This window comes from Phyllostomus hastatus, unplaced genomic scaffold, assembly GCF_019186645.2.
Source record: "Phyllostomus hastatus isolate PE091 unplaced genomic scaffold, TTU_PhHast_1.1 phas_scaffold_385, whole genome shotgun sequence".
Classification (NCBI taxonomy): domain Eukaryota; kingdom Metazoa; phylum Chordata; class Mammalia; order Chiroptera; family Phyllostomidae; genus Phyllostomus; species Phyllostomus hastatus.
In genome coordinates, this window is record NW_025334026.1 from 1038457 (window position 1) to 1058320 (window position 19864).

At 40.6% G+C, this 19864-nt stretch overlaps 1 protein-coding gene across 1 annotated transcript; it reads right to left on the reverse strand.

The window, feature by feature from the left end:
- Positions 1 to 8411: 8411 nt before the first annotated feature.
- On the reverse strand, positions 8412 to 19818 carry RSL1D1 (ribosomal L1 domain containing 1). The gene is made up of 9 exons (XM_045819580.1): positions 19625 to 19818; positions 18769 to 18908; positions 16454 to 16592; positions 15753 to 15901; positions 15562 to 15663; positions 13480 to 13573; positions 13261 to 13386; positions 11117 to 11416; positions 8412 to 9006 (listed from the first exon to the last, which is right to left on the reverse strand). The coding sequence occupies exons 1-9, from the start codon at positions 19721 to 19723 to the stop codon at positions 8680 to 8682; spliced, it is 1476 nt and encodes a 491-aa protein (XP_045675536.1). The 5' UTR covers positions 19724 to 19818; the 3' UTR covers positions 8412 to 8679.
- Between the last annotated feature and the right edge of the window lie 46 nt (positions 19819 to 19864).

Sequence of the window (19864 nt, forward strand, 5' to 3'; positions counted from 1 at the left end):
ATGCCTACCCTCAATATCAGATCAAATTCCTTATTCCAAGCCCTGGCTGGTGTAGCTCAGTGGATTGAGCACAGGCTGCGAATCAAAGTGTTGCAGGTTCGATTCCCAGCCAGGGTACATGCCTGGGTTGCAGGCCATAACCCCCAGCAACTGCACATTGATGTTTCTCTCTCTCTCTCTGGCGGGCGCGCGTACTCTCTCTCTCTCTCTCTCTCCCTCCCTTCCCTCTCTGAAAATAAATAAAATCTTAAAAAAAAACAATTAAAAAGAAATTCCTCATTCCCCACCGTCCTCCGGGTGATGTCTGGTCCCCCTTTAGCTCTGATGTTTCCTCTCAGTAATTTTCCTGACCCCCAACCCTGCTCCTTGGCTATATAAATCCCCACTTTTCCTTGTTGTATTAAGAATTCAGCCAGTTCTACACTGAGGTCTCTTTTCCCCTATTACAATAATAGTTCCTTAGTAAAATCTGTTTTTACCTCTTTACTGTGTGGCTCTGGTTTTCTCTGACAGTAAGGAAGAGCCCAATCAAACAAGAAGAAAGTGAAAGCTCTCTCATGTGGGAGAGTGAGGAGACCATGGCATCAAAGGGTTTGGTAACTCCATCGTATTTGAGAATTGTCAAATAGGGGAATGAGGGAAAGTGATTGAGAGTGATTGGTGAGGCCTGTGTGATAAGGAAGGATGTGAGGGGAGGATAAGGAGGGAATGAGGTGCCTGAAAGGAGGTCTGGGGGTCTTACAGGTAGCAGCTATGACAAGGTACAAAACATGACCACAGAGGTGGGTATCTGACAGGAGAAAAGAACAGGACACTGCAGGTGAGGAAAATGTGAGCTGGGCACCCATGTTCTTGGATGGGTCACTTATGTGCACATTACAATCTGCAGGAGTTGATGTGAAGGATCAGAGTGAGAGAGCAGCTGGATCTTCAGTGATGGTAGGAAGAGAGCTGAAGAAACAGGCATAAGAAGAAAACCACAGCTGACCCTTGTACAACACAGGGGTCAAGGGATCTGATCCCCTCATGCAGTCAAAAATCCTCATAAAAAACTTTTGAGTCCCCCAACATTTACCTACTGTTGACCAGAAGGATTACTGAAGATATAAACAGTCGATTAACACATCTGCTATGTTCTATGTATTGCAGACTATTCTTATAATAGAGTAAGCTAGAGAAAAGAAAATGTTATTAAGAAAGTCATAAGGAAAATACATGTAGGGTACTGTACTACTTACTGAAAAAATGCACATATAAGTGGCCCATGCAGTTCAAACACATGCTGTTCACGGGTCAGCTGTATTTCGATATGAATTTCAGAGAGAGGATTTCTGCTGGAAGAAAGATTTCATACAGGCAGCAGGAAACAAGAGCATCCCAATTCAGATAACAGCTTTTCAGAAACGAGAGCTTATTTCTATTTGAATACTACTCAAGAAACTTTCAGAAGGATAAAAGACCCAAAGATATCTGGGTTTAATATAATATTATAGCCAGGTTCTGGCTATCGCTGCCTCTGTTTTGAAATCCACAGGATGACCCTGGGCAGTTGGCCATCTCACTAATTCTCCGAGCCCAAGACAGCCGTGTTTCCCCGCATTTTGGTGTAATTCATACAAAGCTATGTCTCCAGTCATAACTACAAAAATAATACCAGAGGCAATCACTGTCATTGAGAGGAACAAAGGTATGTGTAAGCAGAGAAGAAAGTCACCACAGTAATCTCAAGAAATAATATTAATCCAGTATAGAACAAATGGAAACATTTGTGGAATTTACAGGAAAAACACTTCCTGTGTTGTTCTTTCAAACCAGGTCCTCTGACCATGAGCTTGTGTTGCAGAATCATACCAAGTCTTACCTGTAGGCCACAGGTGGCAAACACAAGGCCTGCTGGCCGAATCCGGCCCTCTACCTTGTTTTATCCGGCCTGGAACCTTGTTTCTACCTAGGGGGAGCGCCAAGCTCTTGATTAACCGTTAAGGAGTAGTTACATTTATACAGTCCTAAAATTACATTCGGCCCTTTGAAGGCAACCAACCGCAAGGCTGATGTGGCTCCCGGTGAAAATGAGTTTGACACCCCTGCCAGTAGGATGAGGAACAGGAAAGAGTTATCATCAGGTAAGACAAAAGTTGACCAGGAATCTGTCTCTCCATTTGGCATGACAGTGCTGTTAGATCAAGTTTTATATTTTATACACTATGAGTTATCAAGTATCCTGATGGTGTGATACAGAGGGCTACTTTCTGGACAACCTGAGAGTTGACATCTAAAAATGGCCAGAAAATCCAGAATGATGAGTATACATTCTTTATTTCCTCTATTTCTTCTTGAAGCCATCTATCACAAACTTCTGGATCATTTTCCAGAGAGACCAATACTGAATTGGTATATCCTGTAGACTTGAGGTTTGCTAGGGGACATGTAATGACTCAGATTATATGCTACATTTTATTGAACTATGAGACTACTATACTAACCCTGGCTGTTGTGGCTCAGTTGGTTGGAATGTCACATCATAAAAAGAAAGGTATCGGATTCAATTCCTGGTCAGGGCACATGCCTAGGTTGTGGGTTCGGTCCCCAGTTGGGGTGTGTACAAGAGGCAACCCGTTGATGTTTCTCTCCCTCCCTTCCCCTCTCTCTAAAATCAATAAGGGTGTCCTCAGGTGAGGATAAAAAACAATTTTTAAAAATTAAAAGATTATTATACTAATTCTGATTAGATGAAATGGAACACAAAACAAAAGCTAAATTGATTTAGACACAGACACCCTGGAACACACGCTAACAGCAGCATACACTCCAGGCAAAGCACAGCAAGCCAACTGTGCACAGGGTCTTGTTCCCCTTCCTCTGCTAGTGAGAAGACCTGGGTGCAAAGTTAGCCATGCAAGAGGGAAGAAAGCTCCCAGGTATTTCCCACTGATGCCTTGCCCTTGCCTGAGACTTCAAAGTGGTCTCTGGTGAGGAGACAGCCAGCAACTTGTTTTGGTTGGCCTTGGTTGGCTTGCAGACAGATGGGCTGCCTGCTGTCTCGGGACCATGCAGGACTCGTCTATAGATAGACTTGGCTTCTAATTAATGTGGTTAAGAGCCATAACCTCAACTAGCTCAAGGGAGTCACCCCTGACATGTATTATTATTTATCTCTTGTTTCTCAGGCATATAACCTGTTACCAGCAAATCCTGGTGCTAGAAATGTTTTGTTACATTTCAAGAAATGTTCAAGAGGCACTGCCCTACCTCAAGATTATGAAGTCTTACGTTGTGATACCTACCCTATTCATTTTAGTCCATTGGGAAGTTTTGTGCATTGCTCAAATGGGAATCCACATAGTCTCTCAAATGAACAGGTGTTTATATCATGAAAGTGAATGACTAATGACTGGGTAACAAATGCTTTTACAAATAGATGTCTCTTATTCTTTGCTATTAACAAAAAAATGGAGAAACAAATGGAGTTGCCAGCTCAGTAAAAATAACTCAGTAAAAGATCATTATGTAACTTTTGCATGTAACCTTGAAATTCAAAGAACTCAGTGACACAGCTCCAGTCAGACCCTTCCTAGTCCTATATTTTTATGTGTGTGAACAAGATTGCTTTTTCTTCTAGGAAAAATAAAAGCAATGGCCAGAGAATCTTTTTAGATATGTTTGACTTCATTAGTAAAAAGAAAACTTTAACAACTTCCAATCATACCAGAACTTGTATTTATAAAAAATTTAGCTTTCTTAAACCAAGTAAGTGAATCTACTTAAAAACAGCCAAATATCCTTTAAGATGAACTGTCAAACACAGTTACCTCTTTGTGTTTCTGGGAAAAAGGATCTTGACTGAATGATTGAAATAACATGAATTCTCATTGGCAGAAGTTTTCATCCATCACATTAGGGTTTTTTTTAAAAATGAATTAATCCAATAATGTAAATGTCTTGCTTCTACAGATTTGGAAGGAACTCTTAATGTGGAGAGACTGGGGCCAAAAGCATGTCACTCATTTGGATGTCCTATTGAACAATGAACAATAAAAAGAGGAAATAAAAGATCTGGTTTACTCTGCTTGTCTTCTAGTTGGCTGTTCCACTTGGTTTCACCTGTGGATGATTTGGGAAAGATGTTACCAAGTGGAGGCAACTTTGCGCTACCACACACCTTACACCAGTGTTTCCCAACCCTCCCTTAGCACAGCAATCACTGGCTTCTTATTAAGAACATATTCCTAGGTCCCACCAAGTAAGCAGGTCTGCAGCGGGACCAGGAGTATGCATTTTTCAAAAGGGCCATCCTCCTACCCCCAAGGACTTCTTAACATTTTCTGTGTTCTTAATGATAGACATTTAAAGGAGTAAAGTGAAGAAGGTCTGGCATTTGTCCATCACAACATAATTTCATTTAAAAAAAAACTAGGAAGATATACAATAGACTAGAAGAAGAAAGAAGAACTTATGCCTAGAAGACATCAGATGGCAAATAAGCATGTCCACACCACCAGTACCATCAGGGAAATGCAAGCTAAAGCGAGATGCCACTGCACACCTGTTAGAATGGTCTGCACCAAGTCCTCATGAGGATGCGGAGCAACAGTAACTCTCACCCATTGCTGGTGGCAATGAAAAATGGAAGGCCACTTTGGGAGACAATTTGGCAGTTTCTTATAGAACGAAACGTACTTTTATGATCTAGCAATCCCACTTCTTGGTGTTCACCCAAAGCAATTGAAAACTTATGCCCACACTTAAACTTGTACACAGATGTTTATAGCAGATTTATTAATAAATGCCCAAAACAGCAGACAATACTATGCAAGACAATGGAATACTTTTCAGCACAAAAAAAGAAATGTGCTATCAAGCCATGAAAAGTCATTAAGGAATACTGAATGCATATGACTAAGTGGGAGAAAAAAACAGTCTGAAGAGGCTGCATACTCTGATTCCAACTACATGACATTCTGAAAGGCAAAACTATTGAGATGATAAAAAGATCAGTGGTTGCCATGGGCTCTAGGGAGAGGGGGAGAGGGATGAATGGGTGCAGCACAGGTGACTTTTAGAGCAGTGAAAATACTCAGTATACTACCATTATGGATATGTTACTATACATTTGTCCATGTCCATAGATTGTGTAACACTAAGCATGAGCCCTAATGTCAACTATGAACTTGGGTAACAGCGATGTCAAGGTAGGCTCATCAGTTGTAGGAAATGTACCACTCTTGCCCTGACTGGTGTAGTTCAGTGGGTTGGGTATCATCCTGAAAAGTGAAAGGTCATCAGTTCAATTCCTGGTCAAGGCACATGCCTGAGTAGTGGGCCAGGTCCCTGGTTGGGGGCAACTGATTATTTCTCTCCCTCTCTTCCTCCCTTCCCCCGTCTCTAAAAATAAATAAAACCAATATGTAAAAAACTGCACCACTCTGGGGGGAGATGTTGATATGGGGGCAGCTGTGCAATGTGTGGGGACAGGGAGAGATGGGAAATCTCTGTACCTTAATTTTGCTATGAACCTAAAACTGCTCTAAAAAGTTTGTTTTAAACACACACACACACACACACACACACACACACACACAATACCTCCCTACATTTAAGGATTGTCTCCATTTAAGATTAGTGAAAATGACTGAATGGTACTATGAGATGCAGAAACCAGAGCCTGAGAATGCCACTTGAAGTAGACTAGGACTCTTCAAAGTCAAAGCTGTGTTTTATGCATGTTTCCCAAGTCCAGTACTGTGGGAACTTAGTAGTTAAAGGACATGTGGACGGTTGAATGAATAAAATGAAAACTGATGTTAACTTTGTAGCTCAGTGGCTGAGATCAAAGAAGTTTCTCGATGGTGTCATTAGTTTGAGTACACTGGAATAGATTTTGAGGGAAATGTATAAAGAAAAGTTGAGTCTCTTGTCCTTGCCAGGTGGCTCAGTTGGTTGGAGCATCATCCCGCACACCAAAAGGATGCCAGTTTGATCCCCAGTCAGGGAGCATACAGAGGTTTAAGGTTTAATCCCAGGTCGGGATGCATATGGGAGGCAATTCGGTGTCTTATATCGACATTTTCTCTCCCTTCCTCTCTCTAAAATCAATATATATACCCTTGAGTGAGAGTTAAAGAAACAGTTGTGTCAAATTCATATTATCAGTTAATGTCTTTTGGAAAGCTGAGACATTTTAGGTGAGTTAAAATTATACCTATGCCCTGATAACTTCCTGCAACTTCAGGTATAGTAAATGAGTTATATAAATGGGTATTAATCCTTTTTAAACAATGTGGACTAAGACACAGAATCTGGGGTTAAATATAAACACCTAAATAATTTGTCCTTTTCTCTCTTGGATCATTGTACTGAAATAATAAAAACCAAAATTTTATTGTCTTTAATGCATTAATCCTGCTATGACCCAAGGATGAATGAGAATTTATGGCTCATGAAGTCCTAATTGGGAATCTTGGTGGCATGAAACTAATTATAGGCAGGGAAAATAGTACCACTTAAAGGGAAAAATGCAAGTAATTCAGAATCTTCAATATTTAACTAAATGACAAAAATTGTCTTTGATATTTTAAACCCTTAAACACACCCATGACTGAAAAATAAAGGATTTTTGGTTTGGCAATCAGATACTGTGACTTAGCAATTTGAGACTTCCGTATGTCTCAAGGAGACTATCAAATACAATGTGACCTTTATTAAATGTTGGGTTGTCCAAAAAGTCCATATATTTTTTTCTGTAAAATAAAGGACACATTTTTCATTTTCACCAATAATTTTATTGGTTTGGATACTCTGAGCATGTTGGCTGTCTTCTGCTATTAGCTTCTAGTGGGTAGAGGCCAGGGGTGCTGCTAAACATCTTCCAATGCATCAGACAGCCCTACAGCAAAGAATTTTTTTACCAAAATGTTGAGTACCAAGAAACTTCACAAACCACGTTCAGTCAGTCACAGCACCTTCTCTATACACTGCACAAATCTTTTTTTTGCTTTTCAGTTGTTCTTACCTTTCTTGAAATAATAAAGCACAATACACTGAACATGCTGCATATTCTCTTCCATCTTCAGTATTAAAATGGTTGCAGAAAAATTCAATGTTGGTGTTTTTTTCTTTTTAAATGTATACTGATATGACGGCTGTCACAATTCAATTTAACAAAATTGTTTGGAAGACAACTAAGCACTACTAGACCCATAGTACAGAAAAAAACATAATGGACAGTCTGGACAACCCAATACTCAGCCTGTCTTAAATACATTCAAGGCATTTAAAGATACTAAAATTCTGATGCTCATTAGTTCCCCCAAAACAAACTAACTAAATTTCAAATATTTCTTCAAAACAAAAATGTGGCAAATGTCTCCCACCAGCTCTGGGCTTGCCCATTAAATCTCAATAGTATAGAGGATAGATCCAGAAACCAGCGCTGACTTGGCAATCATACATTGGCCACACACCCAACCTCTTCCCTTAACCACAAAAGAATTAATATACTGCGCAGATTTCCAGTACCCCTCTTGGCTGCTGTTGGGTAAGGTGTCCCCAAAACTTCTTAAGCCTGGGAAATTGAGCACCACGATTTGAACTTTTTCATTTGCAATCTTTCCCATAGAACCATTTCCGTGGGAAATATTGAAGAATTAAATCAAACCCCTACAACACATTATATATTCATTTTTAAAAGCCCGTAAGAACAGAGGAATTACAAATTATTTTGTATATTATAGGGTTTCACAACTTAAAGTTAACATTAGTTTTATTTGTGCTGCTAAAAAGCAACAAGTCTCTCAACTTGAACTGCCCACAACTGTAAAGCTTTATTCCTTGTCAGTTTCTAAACCATGTGATCTTTGGAAGCATGTCTCACACTGGCCTTCCTGTACTAGTGAGCCCATTACTTCCCACTAGACATGTGCACTCCAACTCAAACTGCTGAAAGGCTGCGTACCTGAGGAATCATTTACTGCCTCAGTATATATTCAACAACCACCCAAATGTAACAAGTCTACACTTCCACGTTTCCTATCATAGAGGTGCCAAATCTAAGTAAATCTATACAGGGCGAGGAGTAATCTGGAGGAAGAGTGGAAGGCTTAAGGAAATTTTTTCTTGCTTCTAGCAGGCAGGATTCAATTTGGTGTCTCTGCAAATGACACCATATTGATTTTCCTTACCAAATGTACACTTAGTGGTTCATAACCTTGGCCGACCACCACCTTTCTAAGGCCCACCAGAATAAAGCAGCTCAGCATGATGGGCCACAGAACTACAGTTTTCTGTAAATTCCACAATTGATTTGTGTGCAGTAAGCCCATCACTGACTTGAGGACCAGCTGTGGAAATGTTTGCACAAACTGCTGCTGCTCTGCAGCCAGATAAGGACAAAGGTCACATCAGAGGCACTCAAGTAAAACAAACAAGATATGGAATAGTTTACTCAGAAGCAAATGTTACACTTTAATAAAAGCACTGTATTGCTACTATATTGGCAAATACACAGAAGAGCAATTTAAAACATGGATTCAAACTACTGTTCTTACACCCACAAACATACATCAGAATCACTTGTGGGGGTTTTAAGTATTTGAGTTGAGGCCTCTGTCTCAGAGAAAGTTGTGACAGGACCTGGTATTTTCCAAAAGCTTTCCAGGTTTCCTCCTGGTTTAGTCACTGACTTTAGATTGACGGGAGCACTTTGGGTTTTTTGGGCCATTGTTTGGGGGTGTGGGGAGCTTTCCTCGCCGATTTATTAGCTGTAGTGAAGAACTTGGCCTCTGGTTTTTGGGGTGTCTGTCTTGGGTCTTTTTTCCCCAACTGAGAGTTTCTCTCTTTCTCCACCTCTTCTTTGATTCTTGGCTTCTTGCCTGGGCTTTTACCTGGACTCTTGAGCTCTGCTGTTTTCGGGGTCTCCAAAACTGGAATGGACTTTCTCTTCTTTCCACGAGGTGTGTTGGGACCAGAACCTTTTTTTGGAGACTTCTTTCCCGTGGCATGTTTTTGTTTCTAAGTAAAAGAATAAAGTTAGGTCAGGGGGAAAGGAAACCAATGGACAACGTAACTCCAAGAATTACTGTTTGACTATTTAGGTAACCCCCCAAAGGTACATCTTGGCACGATGAAATGAGCAATGGCTTTTCTTTCTGTTGTGCAGACATTTTGAAAGGCAGCTGTATTACATTATTCATGATTACAAAGAGGGCCCTGGTGGTCCTCCTGGTCCAATTAAAGGAAAACCATCTTCCCAAATGGCTGAGTGTAGGGCATCCTGGAAGCAGCCACTGGGAGCACAGTAGGAAGACCCGTGAGCTAATCCTGACTCTTACCTTCAGCTGTAAACTCCTTGCAGGTGGGTTAAGGTGTGGGGTTCCCAAACTGTGTGTAAAAACCAACCGAGCAGCCTGTTATAAAAACCCACTTCCTAAAGTTTTATTTGAAGTTCTCTGATGAGTGTGTTACACACCAGGAATCCCAAATTTTTCAAGCACCCCAGATGACTAGTACTGGTGATTTAAGGACAACATTCTAGCAATGGACTCTGTCCAACGGGTTATTTAGACCAAAAAAACCTAACCACCAACCAAACAAAACTTTGTTTCCAATAAATTACGGAGAATGTGAAAAACATAAAGAATACTAAAAACAGTGTCGCAGGTTCGATTCCCAGCCAGGGCACATGCCTGGGTTGCGGGCCATGACCCCCAGCAACCGCACATTGATGTTTCTCTATCTCCCTCCCTTCCCTCTCTAAAAATAAATAAATAAAATATTAAAAAAAAAATACTAAAAACAAAACCTGCTAATAACTTTACCACACAATATTAACAATTCTCTGAACAATGATTAAAATAAAATAAAAAAATATTAACAATTCTCACACTTTTCTCCCATAAGTATGTATTTAAAAGCAAAATATTATGCCTGCCCTTTCTCCAACTATTTCATTAGTATTTCCTAGCACTATAAACTCTTACTAAACATTATTTCTAATAACTTTACAGAAACTACTGCAAGGGTGCATTAATACTGTTTTCATTTTTTGAAACTTCCATATATTATTACCTAGACGGATTCAAAGAGCACAAGCACTTTACAGCTCTTGACAGACAAGACCGTTAGCTATGCTTTGAACTCTTTCATTTCCAATATATCACCTGCCAGCCCCATTATAAGCAAACAGCTTTTTCTAAAACAATTATACTGTGACGTTAGTATCACGATCATTTATGTTAACTTCAAGGACACTAAAAAAATTCAGTAGTGCTTTGAGGGCATTTTGAAAGGAATGTTTACACTAAGAGATATAAATAAATTATAGTACCACTGAAGAGTTTAAGGATCCCTGTTAGGAGGAAATGCCCAACAGGTCAGGTGCTGCAGTGGGCCCAGGATGCCCCAGTGCAGGCTATGCCCAGAGGGGCCGCAAGTCCTCTGCACACATGGCGGGTAGGAGAGCCTTCTAGACTCTTAGGGACCTATTTCCCTTGTTTTCAAGATTTCCTCCTAATAGTTGCAAGGATACTATATGAATAAAAGCATTATCAAAGGGCCAACATTTAAAAAACTCAGTTCCTTTAAATGACCTTTCTTAGTAAACCCATAAAGTCAGATTTCTGTTAAGATCCACTGGGGGATGAGGTGCTTGAAAGATTTCAGAGGCAGGACCCAGGACCCATGTTCTCCTGGTAAGTTTCCTAAGGCTAAATAGGTAGTGATCCAGGACTCACCTTCAGAAACTGAACCACTGCCCCAACACCCACCCTGGCTTGCTTTTTAAAACCACACGTTAAGTTCCTCAGAATTATTAATATGGTTAAGTCCCCCTTGATTCCAAGGTACACAAAGGCTGTGTTTACTATATGTGGCTCCAATATTTAAACAAAAGGTCAAGTAACTGATGGTGACTATCTTCTGGGTTCTTAGGGTTTGCCCTGGTATTTTTCTCTTTTACTTCAAAATCTTTGATGGAACGAACAGGTTTCCCTCCAAATAGAATTCCACAAACAGTGCCTCCCACCTGTGTTGCACTTCTTCCACCAACACTCAGCAGTGACTGACTGACACACAGGGGTCACTGAATCAATTTACTGGGAATATCAAATATCAGTAAACATACTTCCATGTTTTCTTTGGTGGGAGTTTCTCCTATTGGAACCAGTAATGGAATTTCTTCTTCAGATTCGTCTTGCACTTTTTGGGGGGCTTTTACTCTGCAGGGCTCTTTCTTCTCAGGCTTGGGGGTCTTTTTCTTCTGGGGTCCAGAGTCCTTTACTGGACCACTGCTAGTTTTAGCGGCCGCCTCCTCTGTGGTAGGGGCTGATGTAGCCTTGCTAGTCTGTTTCATTAGCTTTCTGTTTCTTTTCTTCCCCTTTCGTTTTTCATTATATTCTTTTCGCTTTTGTATTTTCTTTTCTTCCTACCGAAAAACCAAATGTAATTTTAGTAGGAGATGCTTTATTTGAAAAATAAACAACAGAGATTTAGCACCTATAGTTCTGATTACTCGTAAGCTCCCTGAAAGGGCCCTGACCCGTACATACAAGCTCTGATAAAGCAAACCCCATCATCAGCACTTGAACCTCATCTCCACTTTGTTTTTGAGTCATGGCCACCTATACATTTTATGTGGGCAATTACATATCAGTACTCAAAATCTGGGTATCTGAAGTACAGAGTTGCAGGTTTTGTGAAAGTCAACCTCATTATAGGTGAGTTAAGAATTATCTTAGACTGCATAGTATGTGACATGATTATATTTCAATCTGTTACAAAAACAAACAAAAATGCCAACAAAAACTAAAACCCCTCACCATTCTTTTCGTACTTTAAGTTGTGGTTGCAAGTTAAAACAGTAAAAAATTCCAGAAGTCCATAATCCTTACCACAAAGTACTGTTAAATAACATCTATTGCAGCGTCCAAATTCCACTTTAATCAGCAAATTCCTACATCTTTGCAAAACCCTCAATTGAACCTGCTGACAGATGGCAAAAATTCCCGACTTCCTGCTTTCTATAATAGCAGTCTATATTATTTCTGATCATCGTCCAAATAAAAACAAGTAAAAAGGCAAGGTAAAATATTTAAAGTTGTTTTCCTTTTTTTTTGTAAAAGCACCAATAAGCTAATTATACTGTAAGAAATTAAAAATTCGGACCCCATTGAGTGAGCCCGAATCCATTTTTGCCGTTAAAGTATCTCCTGATTACTAACTTTTGTTTTAACGGCCATGTGAGACTAGGGGTTGGGGGTAGTATGCAAAGGGAAATCAAATCCTAGCACCCACACTGAACAGGGAGTCTAAGAGGAAACCCCCCTCAAAGTAAGCTGGGGCCGTTGAGTTCTACCTCTAGGGCAAAGACAGACAGAAAGTTCTGCAGGTTTAGCACCACACTTTGTTTTGTCCCTCGGGGACCCTCAAGCTTTGGATGTGCTTTCAGGTGGTCCAAACTGAGAGTGGTGCCCCCAGGTAACCAGCAGACATAAATGTCTGCCCCAGAGAAAGGATCTTCACCCCACACCTCAAATTATTTCTACAAATAATTTTCCGAATGGCACAACCATTAGGCAATCAGAGAACCAAATAAATAAGGAACCAGCCTTCTACTGGAATTAGCACATGACTATCAGTAATTATGCTTAATATTTTAAGAATCAAGACTACTTACATATAACAGGAAACCAAAAGAAGCCAAGCCAATTTGAAAAAGAACAAAACATGTAACTTCTTGAAGTAAAAAAAGAAAAAGACCCAAGTTAAAAACTCATTGGACACAATTTACGTGGATGAAGAAAGAATAAACAAACTAGGAGATTGGTCTAACGAAGAGCAAAAATTCTTTTATCTCATTCTGACTTTCTCAATAGCACCTGTTAGCACTGAAAACATACAAATCAAAAACAATAGGTACCTGTTAGCCTAACAGAATTTTAAATTTGTCCATAAATAACAAAGAACTTTAACTGGATTTTGGTTTTCCTCTCAGTTCCCCTTGCCAATAGACCCTTTCTAAGCCTAATTAGACCTTTTAAGAGAAATTAAAACACCTAACTTATCATAAACATCAGATATTTACATCCTATTGTACTTTATTCGCATCAATATTAACTAACCTCATATATAAAGAGGGAACAACAAACACAAATGCACAACCACCAGAAGTGACTGAAAGACAAGTCATGCAGGAACGGTAACCTCACTCTCTCTGGGCAGCATTTACATCTGTGGTTACATCTATCCAGTATTTAAAATACTACTCACTTTTTTCTTCTGACTAGGAGTGCACACTCCTTTGGCTTCACCCCGACTGCTGACAAATGAAGAAAAGACGGGCAGGGCAACAGATCTCTCAGTTTTCACATACAAGAGTTTCACACTTTCCCACTTCTGAAACAAACAAAAAGAAGAGTAATATAACCTATGCATGCTTTGTTTCTTTTCATGAACAATCAATCGGTTGATGCATCTGCAAGACTATACCTCTGGCAATTTCTGTGAAAGCATTTTCGTCACAGCAACAACGTTTTCGGTGATGTGCTGAGCCTGCATTCCAGTATGACCGATGCGTATAGTGCTGAAATTTAATAAAGTTTCGGACAAACAAGATTTTAAAAAATAATTCTTCAAAATAAGGCACAGGTAGGGATGTGAGAAATATATACAGCCCTAAAAAAGAAAACACAGGTCCACTGAATCAGCCCACAGCTTTTCTGAGGACAACTACCTCTGGCAGCAACTGCTCTCAAAAGGAAAGTCTCCCAGGAGGGCTGCTTGCTTTGTCTTCAGAGTCCTACTGCCCTGACCCAGCTGTCACCTCTAAAACAAGTAGTTCTTCTCCCTCTTAAGAATCGGTCTTCATGCCAAGAGCATGATCATCCCTTCAGTTGAAGCAGAGTGCAGACATAAGCTAACTGGGAAGCAGAAGTGCCCAATGCTTAGCCACTGGGTCCACCTTTCCCTGCAGTCCCTATCTCCCCCACCATGGGAGCCAAAAGGCAGGTGTCTCAGAAGCATGGTGAGACATGGGCTGGTGCTCCCACCTCCTTCCAAGCAAAGGGGCTGTGACCATCCTCTGTGCCCACTGACACCTACATGAAAGCACACCTTTGCTTTGCAGATGGAAAAATAGTAAGAAGGGAGGGAGGAAGGAGGAGAGAATGAGGGAAAGAGGAAGGGAGGTAGACATCAGGAAGGGGAAGTTAAAGAAGGAGACAGTGGGAACGGGAGAAGGAAGATAGAAAACTACTATGTTAGGATAAGGTAGGGATGGAGATAAAAGAATGATTTAGGTTTTTGTATTGTTTTTATTAGTTGTCCATAATGTTTCTTAATCTGTAAATATGGCTTGGAAAAACCTTAGGGGCAGAAAACTGCTACTCCTTTTTCTGGCTACATGGTGCTGTCCCCTTCTCCCAGCTACTCACTGATCCCATGAACCAGGCCTATGACCTTCTAGCTAACTGCTTCCCATGAGCCATTACTTTGATGTCAGCCTCTAACCAAAGAGTAGGGGTCCAGGCCTGATGAACAACTCTTCTCAGCTACCTAATGACACCCAATTAAGGGACTTCATATCTGAAGGCAGAAGGCTACACCAGAGCCCGCCTGTTTTACCCAAATTCCATTCAGCCCTACTTAGAAACACTCTGCCAAGGGCTGGCCTTTCTGGTGCATAGAGTGAAGAAACCCTGGTGATCCTATTTTATGGTATGTGTGAACCCGGGTACACATGGACTCCTGGGTATCTTTGGGAGGAAGGACCATACTCTACAGCTCTGCCCTACTGGCAGCTGCCCAAATCCACACCAAGGTGCCCAAATCAGCAATCTAAATATTTTACAAAATGATTTTGAATATGTTTAAAGTGAGACTGAGGTAGACCTTCACATTAAAGAATATGATGCTGGTAACATGAAAGCCCAGAGCCACTGAGAGTCTCAAAGCACTGATCTTATTCTCTTTGCTATCCTTAATCTAGAGGTACCCTATCCAGTAATGTTAAGTATTAGCCACTAGGCACATGTGCCTGTTCTAATTTAAATTAATTAAAATCCAGTAAAATAAGAAATTTGGTTCCTCAGCTGCAGCAGCCACATTTCAAGTACTCACCAACCATACATGGCCAATGACTCCTTCAGGAGACAGCAGGGATACAAACCATTTCCATCTCTGTAGAAAGTTCTATGGGACAGCACTGTTCTAGAGAATTTAATACCTCTAAGGCAGGAGTATCAAATTCACTTTCACCAGGGGCCATATCAGCCTCACAGTTGCCTTCAAAGGGCTGAATGTAATTTTAGGACTGTATAACTGTAACTACTCCTTAACAGTTAGGCGAGAGCTCGGTGCTGCCACCAGGTAGAAACAAGGTGCTGGGCTGGATAAAACAAGGTGGAGGGTTGGATTTGGCCTGCAGACCTTGTGTTTGCCACCTGTGGTCTTAGGAATGAACTTTAATTTTGACAGAAGGACCTGGTTTTATGAGCACTATCTTATAAAAATGTTTATAAAATCATTATTAAATAGATTAAACACAGGTACACATTAACCCCTTTTACCAACCTGCAAGAACCACTTTTAGAGATGTTTAAGACAGTTCCACCTATCGATGCGTTGATCTCTTTGGAAAGATTTTTGGCTTTAAGGTTTACAGGTACTGGAACTCTGTAACAAGACAAAGGCATTTAGAGCACAATGCATATACACCTATAAATTTTGTGCTGCTCAAGTCCAGGCACTGCTCAGAAGCTTACTTCTTTCTCTTATAAAAATGTCTCCCGAGGTGTGAGGGTAAGAGCCGCCTGATTCTTGCATCAGTAAGGAAGAGGTCGAAACTACCCAGGAGGCGGAGTTTGGCCTCGTAGGCTTTATACTCCTTTTTTAAAGTTCGGAAGGGGATAACCTAGAAAACACAGTACACAAAAAGTTAAGCAAATGAACAACAGCAAAAATAAATATTTGGGCAACAATTTGTATTCCGATTTTAAAATGTCCTGGAGCCACTGCTTAGTGAACATGTGAGAGCCTAAAATGTGCCCGGCACTATGCTAAATGCGGAGAACATGGAGACAAATGACATGGGACCTCAGCTAAAGAATCAGTATCAACAACTACAAAACAGGGTGAGAAGTGCCAAGTCAGAAGCAAACACAGGATGCTATGGAAGTACAGAGGAAATGACATAATGGAGCAACTATGTCAGATCTTCAAGAAAGTTACTGATGTTCACAGTGAACTTTGGGTCAACAAACCTATACACCTCAGCCATTATAGGAAAGATGAAATATGCCCTACCTAAAGTCAAGGAGAAAGAAATTAAAAATTAAAAGAATTAAAATTAATCATTAAACTCCTAGGAGAGATAGATATACTAGGTAACGTAGCAATGTATTACTTATCACTCCAACTGAATCAAATCTTTTAATTGTCTTGAAAATATCAACCTGTTCCCTACCTGAGAAATGGTTTTCACTCCATGGTTGTTTAAAAGCTTCTTATAAAAACATTCTGTCTTTTCAGGTGTTACATTGGGTTCATCCTTAGTGAATAAACAGATATCTGCTAAATCTGATCGAATACCATGAGGCAAGGACCTGCAAAATACACGAGAAGGAACCAAGCAGTAAAGCATTATTATACACAGAATGTCTGTTTATACTCCACAGAGTACACAAGAAATTTATTGTCATTTCAATAAACTTCATTCACATTACTTAATACTACAGCAAATACTACACTGAGAACATTTAAAAATATATTTGGTTTTCAATGGTACAGAAGAGAGATTTAAGGTCAAGTAAGTCACCAAATACCCATATGGCAAAATATCAATTAATATTTGAGATATAATAAGAGTCCAAATACAAAGACACCCAAAATAGCTCATATGTAAAACTATTATTTTATGTGTTACTATATATACACATGTCCTATAACATGCTAGAATTGATTTTCATACGGACAATTCTGGTTCAGAACTTGCACAAAACTCTGGGCTTGCTCCATAAACAACACAGCTCTTACGAGGTGAAACAGAATACATGGCACAAACCAAGAGGGACCAGCAAATGTTCTGTTATTATTGTGTTAAGATTTTTTTAATTTTTATTGATTGATTTATTATTGTTAAGATTTTTTAAATTTTCCAATTAAAAAATTTTTATTGATTGATTTTCAGAAAGAGACACACTGATTTGTTGTTCCACTTATTTATGCATTCACTGGTTGACACTAGTATGTGCCCAGACCCAGGATCAAACCCACAACCTTGGCATATCAGGATGATGCTCAAACCAACAGTTACCCGGCTAAGGTATCTGCTGAGTCTTAAAAAGAGAAGTTTTGATGCACTTACTAGGCCTACATGTTCTGAGTAAACAGTTTCTAAGTTTAAGAAGAGAGAGCAATACACAGTAGCACGACTTGCCAAACCAGATGGGAAGTGCTGTGAAGCTGGTACGTGGCAGAAATCACTAACAGGAAAGCAGTTGGGAAAATATTCTATAGACAGTAAGAGGGCTTTCAGAAGGAAAAAGAGTAAAGGTGTGAAATAAAGAATGCAGGAAGGATACATAAAACAGCAACTAAGGCAATTTGGCTGAGGCAGGTTTGTGAACATTACTTAACAGATTCTGAGGATGAACAGGATCTTTCCAATTTGTAATAATTCCTACCACCTTTACTGCTTTCTTTAGCAGAGCTGGCTTTCTGATACTTAAGAAATGAGTCTCTGCAGAGAGGCAGTGTTATTAAATAGAATACAGGACACCCAGTTAAATTTTAATTATTTTTAAAGTAAAAGTAGGTCCCAAATATTACATGGGACCTATTTATACTAAAAAACTACTAGTGTTTTTATTTAAGTCTGGTCATTGAAGTGGAGGCATCTCTGACCTAACAGTTCTGCAATAAAGAATGTGTAATTATTGCCCTGGCCGGTGTGGCTCCATTGGTTGTGGTGTTGTCCCATAGCCAAAAAGTTGTGGATTTGATTCCTGGTCCCAGTCAGGGCACTTGCCTAGGCTGTCCCTTCAATCCTCACTCTGGGTGCATACAGAAGCAGCCAGTTGGTGTTTATCTCTCACTCTAATGTTTCTCTCTCTCTCCCTCTTTCTCTAAAAGCAATGAAATAATGTCCTCAGGTGAGGATTAAAAAAAATGTGTTAATTCTACTGGCTTCTTTTCTATAAGGAGTCTGCTGCTAAGTTTTTAACAGTATAAAAAAGCAAGTCCAGGATATCAGAGTTTAAACTTGGAACTACCTTGACATGGAAAGATAAACTGATTCTATGAAAGCACAAAAGCTGTCTAACCTATTCTAATTTTTATTCTCTCAAAAACCGGTTTCAAATTCAATAGAACTGCTTAAAATTGTCCACCAAGCCCCCAGAAAACTGGTGAAATTTCTAGAAAATTTAAGCCCATGTTTAAAGAGAGAGTAAGGGAGGGAAAAAGAGAGGGAAATGTCAATGTGTGGTTGCCTCTCCCGTGCCCCCCACCCTGCCCCCACTGGGGACCCAGCCTGCACGCAGGCATGAGCCTCTACTGGGAATCCAACCGGAGAGCCCCTGGTTGGCAGGCCAGAGCTCAATCCACTGAGCCACACCAGCCAGGGGTGAATTCCTATTTTTTTTAAGGCACAACTATTTATATCAACTTGGATTTTTATTTTGAGTTTGCAAAGTTTCCATTAGAAACTAAGTTGCAGTTAAAGCTATACAGAATTGACAAAACAGATAAAAATAGCAAAGGCAGAAGACCAGAACTTACAATCTGACCCTTAGCTCTTTACTTGGAATTTTCCATAATACCACCATTAAAAAGAAATTTTCTTTCTCGTTCAAAAGCAATCCATTCGCGTTTTTCCTGGACCTGGAATGTGCCAACAGAGCTTCCACTGCCTTTCTGATCTGCAAAGTGGAAATACACAAATAAACTAAATCTCAATCTAATTTAGCATTTGCCCTCTTCTCACACCCTTTCCCTTTTTCTGCTCCAGTTCTATTTTAATAGGCAACCTCCACAACAATAGCTATTAGGACCCTGAAATTTGTAATCGCAGGAATGTAAACATCCATCAGAAACCACCTAATATCCCCTTCTAATACTCATTTGAGAAAAAGTGCCAGATGGAACATGCTTCTGACCGTGACGAAGGCAGTAAACAGGATAGACTGGGTAGTAAATGCGCGACACTGCAACTAGCATTAACTGAGCGCTTACTATGTGCCAGGTCTTTGGCTACAACCCTTTACGTATATTACCTCCTCTAATACTGGAAAGCGGAGTCTAAGAGAGCCCATTTTATATACTAGATAACCGAGGCTTGCAAAATTAAGCGCCTTAGTCGTAGTCAAACGGTAGGGAAGGAGAGCCTGGTATATTTCACCCCAGAGTCCTACACTATACCTGCAATACAACTCAAAAGAGCCAGGCCGCAGGGCTGGGATAAGCGGGCACCTATCCGCGTGACTAAAACAGTGGGCAGGCTGACAGCACTGCGAACCAGTGACCCCTTCAAAGCTCCGGGGGCATCCAAGGAGGCTTGGAGTCCGCCTGGGGCACCACGCGCATCGCAAGGCCGCGGCCACCTCGGTTCCGTAACCCCTCCCCAAGGGACTCTCACCTGCCCTTTATCCAGCTGTTCCAGTGAGGCTGGGGTCGCTGAGGTCAAGGCTGAAGTTGCGGTTGAGGTTGCGACGGGAGTTGAAGCCGAGTCTTCCATCTCTCCGCGTCTCACCTCGTGCAGACTCGCGTGCAGGATCCCACAGCTATTTCTTCGTGCGCACGCGCGAGTCCAGGCCTATAGCCGGAAGTTAGGGAGTAAGGTGCGGAATCCTTGCGTCACTTCCGGGCGTCGCGCCAC

Coding starts and splice junctions, on each gene's coding strand:
- RSL1D1 (XM_045819580.1), bottom strand. CDS start 19,723: ATGGAAGACTCGGCTTCAACTCCCGTCGCAACCTCAACCGCAACTTCA. Junction 16,593..18,768: donor AAAGAGCTAAGGGTCAGATT/GTAAGTTCTGGT, acceptor TGTATTTTGCAG/GTCCTTGCCTCATGGTATTC. Junction 15,664..15,752: donor CATTTTTATAAGAGAAAGAA/GTAAGCTTCTGA, acceptor GTCTTGTTACAG/AGTTCCAGTACCTGTAAACC.